This window comes from Artibeus jamaicensis, unplaced genomic scaffold (genome assembly GCF_021234435.1).
Source record: "Artibeus jamaicensis isolate MK-2021 breed Jamaican fruit bat unplaced genomic scaffold, CSHL_Jam_final contig_777, whole genome shotgun sequence".
Classification (NCBI taxonomy): domain Eukaryota; kingdom Metazoa; phylum Chordata; class Mammalia; order Chiroptera; family Phyllostomidae; genus Artibeus; species Artibeus jamaicensis.
This window is the reverse complement of record NW_026521966.1, coordinates 1,864,485-1,877,201: the sequence shown is the minus strand read 5'-3', so window position 1 is coordinate 1,877,201 and position 12,717 is coordinate 1,864,485. Positions and strand designations below refer to the sequence as shown.

The window sequence follows — 12,717 nt, the reverse complement described above, 5'->3', positions numbered from 1 at the left end:
CCTGATGTTTTGAAACGGGACAGACATCACTAACCGGAGAGTTGAGCTTGCTGGTTGCTGCTTGAAGCGTTCAGGGTTGATGTTTAGAGGAGGGTCCCGGTGTGCTGTTAGTAAACCGAGGGGTAGTCCTGTGCCTCTGAGTGGCTGCTGTGGGGTAAAACCGGAGGGCTGGGTGAGGAGTTAAGGGGTGTGAGAGTGGCCGAGTCTATCAGTACAAAATAAAAACACCTTTTAGCACTAATAATCATGTGGGTAAGTTTTTAGAAACTTGATTATAGACATATACCAACTATACCGAATGTCATTTCTCTAATGAGTGCTTACTTTTATTTATTTAATTTTTTAAAGAACCAGCTGCAGTTCAATAAGAATGTTCCTACACATCCAAGCAACTTGGCAGCCCGACACTCTCCTCCACACGCCATTAAAATTGAGAAACTGAAGCACTTGCACAGCGAGTCCGGCTGTTGTAAAGACTTGGATTTTAGACACGGTGCTGACCAAAGCAGTTCTGTTTCCTTTTCTGTCATATCAGAAGAGAGACTTAGCCATGCTGTCCACCTCGCCAAAAGAGATATGAAACGAAGACAGTTTGAAGAACATGTAAGACATCATCTCAGAAGTCAGCTCCAAGTCTCTCAGAAACACGGATACACCAAGCATAGAATGTCTGACCTTGGTGTGGACAGGAAGGAATTGAAGAATCAAGAGGTTTTTCATTGCAGCCACCAGCCGCCCAAAGCAGATGTTTCCAGCTCAGGTGCCAAGGTATACGTCTACACATCTCATCCAGGACAATCAGATCTGACCCTGCCAAATTCGCCACCCACCCATGATCCAGGACTTCAGCCACATGCCAGGGTAGGTGACCACAAAAGCCTGTGTGAACACAGAAGCCTGCTAGAAGTTCAGCGACTCCAGAAAATATTGAACAATTGTATCCATAAAATTGAAGAAGTAACTAAAGAAGGTGAGAAAAATTGGTGAGAGGGGGATAGATAGCTCAGTTACATTCCTTCCTTTGGGACCCCTGCCCCATCAGGTTCCACTCCCTCTTCTGTCCCTAGAGCAAGCACTCATGACCAGACAGGTGGACTTTGAGTTTGCCCGGTGTCTTTTTCTGAAGAGTTTTCTGCACCTTAGTCCCACCTGGCACAGGTGCAGGGCACAGTTCCTTTCCTGCAAGCTGCACTTGGTAATCGGCTGACAAGGGCCCAGCCCAGGGGCTGGGGCGCCTGCTGTCTGAGCCTTAGTCTTCTGGCACCAGGGTGAAAATCATCCTGTAAAGAGTTGCTTCTGTACCCAGAAGTTTTTCAGACAAACTTATTTTTAATTTATTTAAAAAGGAGTATGGTGTATGTGCATTGGCAGATGAAACCAGGTTTAATATAGACCGTGTTTAGATGAATACACAGCAGTGACAAGGGAAGTGATGGATATATGGAAAATATCTGACCACAGGGCAGAAGGGAAGTCGCATAATCACCACGTACTGTTTTTTACGATTCTTCAGTATTCTCCAGGCCCTTGTGTTTCCCTGGCGAGTAGAGCGTTGATTCCACATAGAGAACATACGGTTACCATAGCTAATGAGCAGGGGGATAGAGTCCGGGTCAGACTTCAGGGAGCAGGGAGTTGAGCATCACATATATTGTGTTTGGATAGTACATAGTCTCTGATGATCTTTGGCATTTAAAAAATTAATTTATATATGCATGTGTACATGTATGCGTATTACATCAGGAATTTAAGGTGCTTTAGAAAAAATACCTGTGGTTGAACGACGTAGAACAAACACTTAAATGAGGATATTGTGGCACAGGAAAAAACAAGGAAAGGAAAAACAAGATATATTCAAGATGGGTTACAAATTGGTTTCTGAGCTTCCTAGCATCCAGCTAAAGAGAAAAGAGTGGCCGGTTGCAGAAGTTACAAAGTCTAAAATAGAAAAAGCAATTGTGTGAGGAAAATAATTGCACATATGGAGACCAGAAGAAAGTGTCTCCTGTGAGCGTTCATAAAGAGTGTGCTGTATAATATGATGAAGAATTAAAACCATTCCTGTATCGAGATAACAGGAGTGTTAAGATTTGTTTCTTACAACATTGCTCAGTGTCAGTCTGCGGCCTGACCCCATGGCACGCCGGGGTAGAAGCCGTAGAGGCCCACTGCTCTGCTGATGTGGCTTAACACAGGGGACCTTCGGAGCAGAGCTTTTCAAACTGGGGAAGGACTGGGTTGAGGGGACTTTGTTTTTTTTGTTTTGTTTTTTAGTTAAAAATGTCAATTACAAATCAAAACTTTCTAAACTATAATAAAAATGTCATGACAGTGGCACGTTGCTATAAAAATGTGTAAGTGCACACTTTTGGTTTCTGCGCTTAACTTGTCGTGGACTGGTAATAGTTTGCGACAGCCCCTGTCTATAGTGCACCCTTTCAGGTGGGCCCTAAAATGCCCAGCTGTGCTTCCCAGGTGTTGCTCTGCACACCGGTTGCATCAGAGTCACCTGCAAGGAGGGTAAATGGTGATGGAAGGAGACCTGACTTGGGCTGCTGAACACACAACACAGTGTACAGATGATGTATTATAGAACTGTATACCCGAAACCTGTCAAACTTTATTAACCAATGTCACCATAAATTCAGTAAAAAAGACAAAAAAAGGAATCATTTAGAAGACGAGCAGTTAAAAACCCCACCCGAGCCAGTTGCCGTGATAAGTAAGTACGTGAGTCTAGAGTCTGTCCCTGGGCGCAGGCCAGCAAGGGACAGAAACAGTGTGGCTGGTAGGCTCCTCTGAGACTGTGTCTGTGTTCGCACCTCCTTGATTTCAAATTTTGATTTCTTCAAAGGGATTTTCATTAGTTGACTTTTTAAAAAAGATTTTACTTATTTATCTTTAGAAGGGAAGGGAAGGAGAGAGGGAGAGAAATATCAATGTACGGTTGCTTCTTGTGCATCCCCTGCTGGGAACTGGTCTGCAACCCAGGCATGTGCCCTGACTGGGAATCGAACCACAATCCCTTGGCTTGCCGGCCCGCTCTCAATCCACTGAGCTACACCAGCCAGGGCCATTGGTTGACTTTTTAATGAGTAAATATTTGAGTTTATAAAATGTACTTTATAAAGCACTGGTTTTGTCTGATTTGTTTAGTGGAGTTTTGCATAAGAATATGTGTTGCATAAACATACTTGGAAATCACCAACTGGACAGAATGCATGGGTTGCACATCCCTCAGGCAGTGTTCCAGAAACAGTTTCTTTGAACTAACCTTTTTAAAATGTGGGACACCATTATGTGTGAGGGTGTCTTTCCTGACAAGTATATGAAGGCTTTGGACATTTATATACTCTTCATGGGTTGTCTTCATGTGCTGGAAAGGATTTCTCTTTTGGATTCCAGAAAAGAAAGTGTAAAAGAAATCTTGTTAAACAGTAGCCCAATAAATGGTTTTTGAAAAAAAATGGAAAGTATTGCAGATTTTGGCCCAATGTAAAGAATTTAAAAATAGTAAGAGGTGCTTCTCATGGAGTAGGCGGTGCAGTGGGGTTTGGATCAGGAAACCCCCGCACAGAGGGGAGCCTGACCTGGTGCGTCCTCAGGGCCTTGCTGAGTCAGTACACGCCCTTCCTTCTGAGCTCGTGGTTAGTGAGAAATGGCATTTGCTGTTGTGGTGGCCCCGTTTTTCTTAAAGCAGAGCCCTTCGACTTATGTGATCTCTTTGAGTAATTGTATTTTTGTGAGTTTTTATATTTGGTTTATAACCCACTTGGGGGGAATATTTTCAGAGAGAACGGAAGAAGCCTTGGACCCAGAAGAAGAACGGCGGATCCGGGTCAGGAGGCAGGAGCAAGCTGTCCGTTCTGCGCGCACACTCTATGGCCTCCAGCAGCAGGTGCAGGAGCAGGCGGGGGGTGGGGCCCGCGGCCTGTGTGTGACCTCCTAAGAGCTGTTTTCCTTTTGCCTCAGAAATGTTAGCACCTTGATGTCCTCTGTGAACTCTTATATGTTTGTGAAGCTAAATTTCCTGAACACACGGACAAATAATTTCTTTCTCTTTCTGTCATCTCCCTTTGTGTGTGTATTGTCTTTGTAGCCAGACTCCTTAAGTAGTGGTTAGTGACCTTTTGATGTCAGAGACTCTTTTTTTTTTTTTTTTTCATTATAATTTTTTTTTTATTTTTTTATTGATTATGCCATTACATTTGCTCTATTCCCCCCTCCCCTCCCCTCCACCCTGCATACCCCTCCCCCACCATTTCCCCCTTTAGTTCATGAACATGTGTCTCAAATTCTTTAGATTCTGTATTTCCCCTACTATTCTTACCCTCCCCCTATCTATTTTCTATCTACTGTCTGTACTACTTATTTTCTGTACCTTCTCCCCCTTCCCCTCCTCCCACTCCCCTATTGCTAACCCTCCATGTGATCTTCATTTCTATGGTTCTGCTCCTGATCTAGCTATCCTCTTAGTTTGCTTTTGTTTTAGGTGTGGTTCTTAATAACTGTGAGTTTGCTGTCCTTTCACTGTTCATCTTTTTTATCTTCTTTTTCTTAGGTAAGTCCCTTTAACATTTCATATAGTAAGGGCTTGGTGATGATGAACTCCTTGAATTTGGTCTTATCTGAGAAGCACTTTATCTGTCCTTCCATTCTAAATGAAAGTTTTGCTGGGTAGAGCAATCTTGGTTGTAGGTCTTTGGATTTCATGACTTGGAATACCTCTGTCCAGCCCCTTCTTGCCTGTAAGGTCTCTTTTGAGAAATCAGCTGACAGTCTGATGGGAACTCCTTTGTAGGTGACTGTCCCCTTAGCTCTTGCTGCTTCTAGGATTCTCTCCTTCATTTTAATCTTGGCTAATGTAATTATGATGTGCCTTGGTGTGTTCCTTCTTGGGTCCAACTTCTTTGGGACTCTCTGAGCTTCCTGGATTTCTCGGAAGTCTATTTCCTTTGCCATCTTGGGGAAATTCTCCTTTATTATTTGTTCAAATAATTTTTCAACTGGTGGTTGTGCCTTTCCCCCCTTCTGGTACCCCTATAATTCGGATGTTGGAACGTTTAAAGATGTCCTGGAGGTTCCTAATCTTCTCCTCATTTTTCTGAATTCTTATTTCTTCATTCCTTTCTGTTTTATCATTTTTTTCTTCCGTCTGGTTCTCTCCCTTGATTTGAGTCCCAATTTTCTTTCCATTATTATTGGAATCTTTTGTATCCCCATTCATTTCAATTAATTTAGCTTCCATATGTTTCTCTAATTTGTGGCTAAAGTCAACCAGTTCTGTAAGGATCTTTATAACCAGTGTTTTGAACTGTGCATCTGAAAGACTGGCTATTTCTTCATCACTTAGGTCTATCGGTTCTGGGGCTCTGAGTTGTTCTAGAGCCATTTTTGGTCTGTTCGCGCTGTTAAGTGAGCGGAGCGAAGCCTTAGTTGTTTACCAGGACGGGGCGACCCAGGTCGCTGGTTTGTGACGCTGTGTGTGGGGGCGGGGGTCAGAGAAGGAGCAATGGCGTTCCTCTCCGCTAGCCCAGAGCATCCAGTCACACACACAAACGCCTCGGGCTTGCTTATCCGATCCTAATTTTGCGAGCCTGCTGCACCGCGCTCGGGTTTCCCTTCTCACTGGTTTCTCCGCACGTAACTGCGCGCGACCGACCGACCCACCGCGCCTCTTCCCTGTGCGCTCCGCAGCCAGCTCACTGGCGATCAGCCCTCGGTTGCCGCCTGCGCGCGCCGCGCACCACCGCCCCGGGAATTTTTTCTTGCTAACCTGCTCCGCTTCTGGTCTCGCTCCTTGTACCGTTCCAGCCGAGTATCTAGTTGTCCTTTGGACTCCGTATTGTTGATTTTCCGTATAGCTTGGTTGTGACTGCTGTTAAAAATAGTTGTTCTTAGATTTGGTTGTGCACAGAGGCGAGGTGGACCCTCCACCTACTTCTCCATCTTGGCGGAAGTCAGAGACTCTTGAGAATCTGCTAAAAGCTATGGGTCCTTTCCCCATTAAAAAAATTGCTTAGACAGCACATTTTCCAGACAAAGTCAAGGGGATTAGTTACTCCAAAACCCTTTGTCTCTAGTTATGAATCCTCATCTTAGGAGAAAGGGACCATTTTAGTTTCCCATCTGTCTCATGTGTACAAGGTACTTGAAACAGTAGTCGTAAATGATTTGATAATCTTTATTGAATAATAAAAAGTGAAGACTATGTTAAGTGTTTTTTAGGACACATTTAGTGGCTTAGAAATGAGCATTTACACTGTTCATGGGTAACTTTAAAAAAATGTTTGTTTTACCTTTAAGGCCTTACTCATTAATAAGTTTTTCATTCATTTGTGGTCTTATTGCTTAAACCAAAAATTGGACCTTTTTATTTTAAAGAAAATGTCTGAGACTTTGTTCCATATTTTGGGGCGGTTCCTTACATCATGTTGCTGCCGTAGGGATTGTTTTAAAACACAAATCTTACCCTGACAGACCTCTGCTTCAAAGACTTCAGTGGCCCTCTGTACTGCAGAGGGTGGAAGCTAGCTCTTTTAGCCCAGCACCGAAGACTTTCTGACCTGGCCCTCCTAGCTCTCGAGGGTCACCTCCCCCTTCACTCCTTCCTGCTCAGTTCCCATTACCCTGGGAACCACAGGATGGAAGGTGGACCCTGTGCTCTAGTCGCCATCTTTAACTGGAAGCCAGTAACTATTTGGGGGGCGCAGGAATGAAGAGCCTTGTCTCGTTGTCAAGTGACTTGAATTAAGAATGGTTAAATTTGGATAAGACAAGCTGTGTCCTCTTCTACAAAAGAGATCAGTGGAAAGGTACGAAGTTTTCATGTTTTTCCCTTTACAAAACAGGTTAAAGAAATCCAGGAAGAATTGGATAAATTGAGTCCACATAAAACGAAGCACACTAAGAAGGTATGATGCAGTTCAGTTATGGTTAATACGTATCGTTTATAAGTTAGATTTCCGACTTTGTGTTAGCATCAGGTGTGTTCTCTGCGCCAACACTATTTTCAGGGCTCGTAGAAACCTATTAGCGAGGGCATGAACACGTTACGTATTCTGAACTTTGGGGTTGTCTTCCAAATAGATTTTTGTTGCTGCTGTTGCTGCTATAAGAAACTTAGAATTGGAAGGGAAAGACTTTTGTCACTAGAAAGTCTTTAAACTTTATAATTCCCTTAACTATTAAGAAGTTTTCACAATGGAAATAGTTCAGTATAGATAGAAGATAGACTGTAAGTATCCTTAAGGATGGGGTTAATATCAGGAAGTTCTGGATATTGAAGTAACTTCTCACGTTTCGTTTCTTGCTAGTCATGGGCAGTGTCCAGGCTGGCAGCTGCCCATCGAGGAGCCATTCGGGCCTTACAGACCTTTGTCACTCTGTTCACTGACCGAGGGGAGCGCGCAGTTCCTGCTCAGTATAAGGAGCTGGGCAGCCTTATTCGCCAGCTCTCACTCTGTTCTGCCAAGGTGGATGCTGATTCCTCTGTTGCCGATGTGGTTATAAATATCTTGCATCAAATTGAGGTATGAAATTGACTCTAATTTTTGTCAAAAGTGCGTTGTTTCTAAGCAGGGAGGTAATGTTTACCACCTCCAATTTCCTTTGAGATCTATGGGGAATACAAGACAAAGCTGCTACACCTAGGAAATTAAAGCTTTACTGAGGGCAGAAAAAAGACTTCATTTTGCCCTGGCTGGTGTAGCTCAGTAGATTGAGCGCGGGCCCGCGAACCAAAGGATCGCAGTTCAATTCCCTGTCAGGGCACATGCCTGGGTTGCAGGCCAGTTCCCAGCAGGGGATTCATGAGAGGCAACCATACATTGATGTTTCTCTCCTTCCCTTCCCTTCTAAAGATAAATAAATTAAAAAATTAAAAAAATAACCTAATTAAAAAAAGAAGACTTCATTTTTATTTTATTGTTTTTATAATCCAGTCTATAATATTGTGTTTCACTTCTTGGAGGATCGTGGCTTGAGTCTACAATATATATCGCCTCTTAACCAGGTCCATTAATTAAAAAGAATTTTCCATTTCCTGATCGGGCCAGTTAAGGAAGAATTTCGTACCACAGAAAAAGAAAACAGTCCTGCACTCTTAGATTAGTGCTTGGTTAGAGTATCGGTGTGTGATCTAGAGAGATTTTTGGAAAGGAGGCATTTTAAGATCTAGGGAAGCAGAGCCTTAAGTCTTGTGATATGGCTCGAGACTTCTGGAAATCACAACCGAATGTGCTGGTTAGGAATAAATAATGTTCTTTGTTTTTATTGGTGACAAAGACAGCAAGGACAATATGGCCTTAAATCTTGATAGTTCTCTGAAGTTTGCAGAGTGCTTCCACATCATTTCACGTTTTCTCTACTGCAGTGCTGTGATTTGCGGTAGATTTATTACTGCAATTTTACAGATAAAATTTTTAAAAAGCGAAGGTCAGAGACCTGACACAGTTACTTCTCTTGAGAGCTGGGAATCGAATTCCTATCTTCCACATAAGTGTCGCCGCTGTTACTTTCACTGCACCGCACGTTTTCGTCCACCAATAAGACAGCCCTCCTGTTAGTGCGACGTGGAAAGCCATTGGCTGTAGAGGAAAGGTGCTGGAGTGGGGACAGTCATGGGCTCACTGACATACCAGTTTTACCACTAACTAGCCTTGGTGTTCTGTGAGGCCACTTCTACCTGCACAGTTCCACCAGGCAGCAGACACGTCTGTGAGTGTTGGTGATGTCGTGGGTGTAGAACTCTCCATCAGGAATGTTGGTGTCAAATGCAGACCCTCAGACAGCGTGTCAAGTCAGGTGATGCTTTTTAAACTTATCCGTAGGAAACATTTATTGGTCAAAATGATTTCCTTTAGAGGATGTATCTTTATGATCCTAAAAAGCATCTGAAGAGATTATCTAATCCCTTTCCCAAATGTTGAGCAGGAGTGAGTACCTTAACATGATATTCCTTAAACATAATCTTTCTCTCTCCTAAATTGAAAGTGTTCAGTAGTACAAGCAGTTTGTTCTGTCTTGTTGATTACTGCACCATCCCATGGCTTGTTTTTTCCTACTGTCATCTGCACTGAATCTCCCTGGCCATGCTCAGTGGTCCTCAGTTTGTACTGACCGCATGGAGCCTGGGCCCTTACTGCCTGGCAATGAGTGAGTGCTACGTTATTGGAGGACGTGCCTCTTTTAGAAGAGGGGACACAGGTCTCCTTCATTGCAGTGGAGGAGTGACGAAAGCCACTGGACACACAGTTTCCTTTTGTTTATGAAAGTATATTAAATGTAGTCTGTTTACCCACTTAAAATTATTTGAGTTTATGAGGTTTTTATTGAGAATCAAAATGCCTTTAAAGCATATAGGATTATATTCTGAAAACCATGGTTAGTTTCTAAAATGGTAACCCTTAATTTTAGGATTTGGATGCTTTTAAGTACTCATATATTTATCTTTTTGCTGTTGTGTTTAGTGAGCTTAACATGTAAAAGAACATGCAGAATTTGATGTCTTAAATAATAAGGTTTTAAATTAAGTTAAACAGCATTTCTTTAGTCTTTAGAGATAGCCCTTTAATAACACATTTCTCCAGAGTCCTCATTTTGTGATTAAAAGTCAGACTTCTTTTAAATCACTGACAGATAAACTAAGAGAATAATTGACTGTTTTATGGCAGGCTTTGGAATCCCTACTGGAAAAGAAACTGTCACCCAAAAAGGTGAAGAAAAGTTTCACTGAAATTAGGAGCAGATTTCCAGTTGGTAGCCAGCGGTCCTTAGAGAGATGGCAAAGTGCATTTCCAAAGAGTGAGAGGAGACCCTTCGTGACAAAGAAGATATTTCCACAGGAAACAAGACAACCTTCCGTGGCAAAGAAGGCTCCTGCTGGTATGTGTCTTAAAATGTTCACTGCAAGGTATTCTTTGCAACCGTCTAGACTATAACAGTTGCTATACTGAGGGGCAAAATTAGGATTGAAAACATAGTCCACAATAGGTGTACTTGAACTCTAAGTCAAGTGAATCACAACCAAGATGCTACTTTAGGCTGGAGGCTGGCGTATTCTTCCTTAGAGGAGGATGGAAGAGTGAAATTCCCTTTTCCCACATCATAGCGTTTGCGCTACCCACAGTAAAATTTTGCATATCTGGAAGTTAGAGCCTTACTTTTAATTTTCACTTTAATGATAGGGAGAGAGAGAGACAGACAGATGCATATATACATGCACATTATATGCACGTATATTCACTACCTATCTTTTTTCATAGGTAGTGAATTCTTGTTATTCCAACAAATGGAATTGCTAGTTTATGTGGTGTGTATATTTAGACTGCCAACTTGCCCTTGAAAATGGGCATACAATTATGTTTAGACCAGCAGTGATCATCAATATACGTTTTCCCATATGCTTGCCAAGTACTTTATGTAATGGAATGTAAAAACCTTTTCAGTCCCTCGGGAAGGATGGTATCTTACTGTTTTATATTGCATCTCCCTGGTTCATAGTGTGTCCCTTAGCCATGGTCACTTCCTCTTCTGCGTTTGTCGTCCTTTGCCATCTCCCTGCTGGGTTCTGTGTCTTGTTTATGGACCTATAGAAGTTCGTTATATATTCTGGGTCTTAACCCTTGTTTGGTATATGTGTAGTACAGATATTTTAGTCACTTGCTTCGTGAAACTTGTTTATGATGTCTTCTGACATAGAAAGTTTTAATTTTGTAGTCAAAATCAACATTTTTTCTTACATATTTTAACATTTCATGAGGCAACTCTTTCCTCTTTGTTCTTCTTTTTCAAAATTTTGCTGGTGGTGATTGCTTGTTTTCAGAGAAATTTAAAATGAGCTTGTCACGTTCCATGGAACAGGATGTCAGGATCTGACTGCTGTCACCCTGAGTTCATAGATTATTATGTCAGGGAGAAGGACATGGTTACGGTATGAAGTCGGCCCCTCAGTTTCTTCATGTCCTTTTTCCATCCCTTCAGTTGAGTTTTATAATTTTCTGCATATAAGAATTCCTGACACGGGAGTACTTAGGAAGCTTAAATTCTTATTAGGTTTATTTCCAGTTATTATTGTTACGGTGAATGGGATCTTTTTATTGACACTGGTTATTGCTACTTACAGGAAAGCTGTTGGATTTATACGTTGCTCTTATATCGGGCACCTGGCTGAAATCTTTAATTTGCTGTGATAAGATGTATGTTTGAACATTTCTGAAATTGGTATACATTCTTAAATTGATGCTATCTTATAATTAATTGGCAATATTTAAAAATTTGTTATTGGTGCATAAAATAATGATGTCTTACACTGTAGATTTGAAAAAATAAGAGATTTTGTTCTTTTGTATTTTTCCAGAAAGACAAAATCACCTGCAAATAAGTTTTGCCTTTCTCTTTGCAGTTTTATCCCTTTTCGGTTTTCTCTTTCTACTTATTTGAGTGGTTTTCATTCAGAATAACACTGAATAATAGTTACAGTGGTGGACATCATTTCCCTCCAGAATTAATGGGACCGCTTCTCCTGTTTTTTACTTTGTATGCTACGTTTAATTTCAACATACATCCGTTTGTGTTCTGTTGAATATCATTATTTACTATAATCATCAACACACAGATTTCAAAGACCAAAATTGCATACACTGTACTTGCACAATTGATTAATATTTATACCGTCTTAGAGATTAAGGGATAAAAGTCATTTTAGCACTTCAATGAACATGATTGTTCTCTATATTTTTTTCTTAAAATTCTATTTCAGTGCTTTTTAAATTTCATTATTCAATTGCAGTTAATATTCAATATTATTTTGTATTAGTTTCGGGTGTACACCATAGTAGTTAGATAGTTGTACACATTTCAGAGTGTGCCACTGATATTACAGTACTTACCTGGCACCATTAATAACAAATAGTTATTACAATATTGGCTATATTCCCTGCGCTGTACTTCACATTCACTTAAGTGTTTTGTCTCCAGTCCGTTTTCACCCAGTCCCCCAGCCCCTCTCCTCTGGCAACCGTCGGTCTGTTCTCTGTATCTATGAGTTTATTTCACTTTAGTTTATCCCTTTATTTTGTTCTTTAGATTCCACAAATCGTATGCTATTTGTCTTTCTCTTATCCATGCTGTTGCAAATGGCATAAAATTTTATTCTTTTTTTATAGCGGAGTAATATTCCATCATATATCCACTCACCTACCGATGAGTACTTGGTTATTGTAAGTAACGTTGCAGTCAACATTGGGGTGCATATATTCTTTTGAACTAGTGTTTTGGGTTTCTTCAAATAATATACCCAGAAGTGGAATCACTGGGTCATAAGGCAGCTTCATTTTAAATTTTTTGAGGACTCTCCACACTGTTTTCTATAGTGGTTGCACCAATCTGCATTCCCACCAACAGTGCACAAGTGCTCCCTTTTCTCCACATCCTCCCTGGTACTTGGTTGTTGATTCATTGATGATAGCCATTCTGACAGGTGTGAGGTGGTGTCTTGGGGGTTTAATTTGCATCTCTCTGATGATTAGTGACGTTGAGCATCTTTTCATATGTCTGTGACCCATCTATATGTTCTCCTTGGGGGAGTTTGTTTTGGTCCTCTATTTTTAATTAGATTGTTTGTTTTTTGATGTCGAGTTGTATGAGTTCTTTACAAATTTTAGATCTAACTCCTTATCAGATGTGTCATTGGTGAATATCTTCATCCATTCAGTA

The 12,717-nt window shown here is 41.3% G+C and overlaps 1 protein-coding gene across 5 annotated transcripts in view; it reads left to right on the top strand.

Annotated features, from left to right (window-relative positions):
* Positions 1-12,717, top strand: part of KIAA0753 (KIAA0753 ortholog) — a 65,481-nt gene that overhangs the window by 9,735 nt on the left and 43,029 nt on the right. For all 5 annotated transcript variants that reach the window (XM_037126747.2, XM_053672588.1, XM_037126748.2 and 2 more), the window contains 5 exons: positions 349-970; positions 3,792-3,898; positions 6,852-6,914; positions 7,317-7,532; positions 9,675-9,885. In XM_037126747.2, the coding sequence (XP_036982642.2) occupies positions 349-970; positions 3,792-3,898; positions 6,852-6,914; positions 7,317-7,532; positions 9,675-9,885 (1,219 nt within the window). The remainder of the gene's footprint in view (positions 1-348; positions 971-3,791; positions 3,899-6,851; positions 6,915-7,316; positions 7,533-9,674; positions 9,886-12,717) is intronic.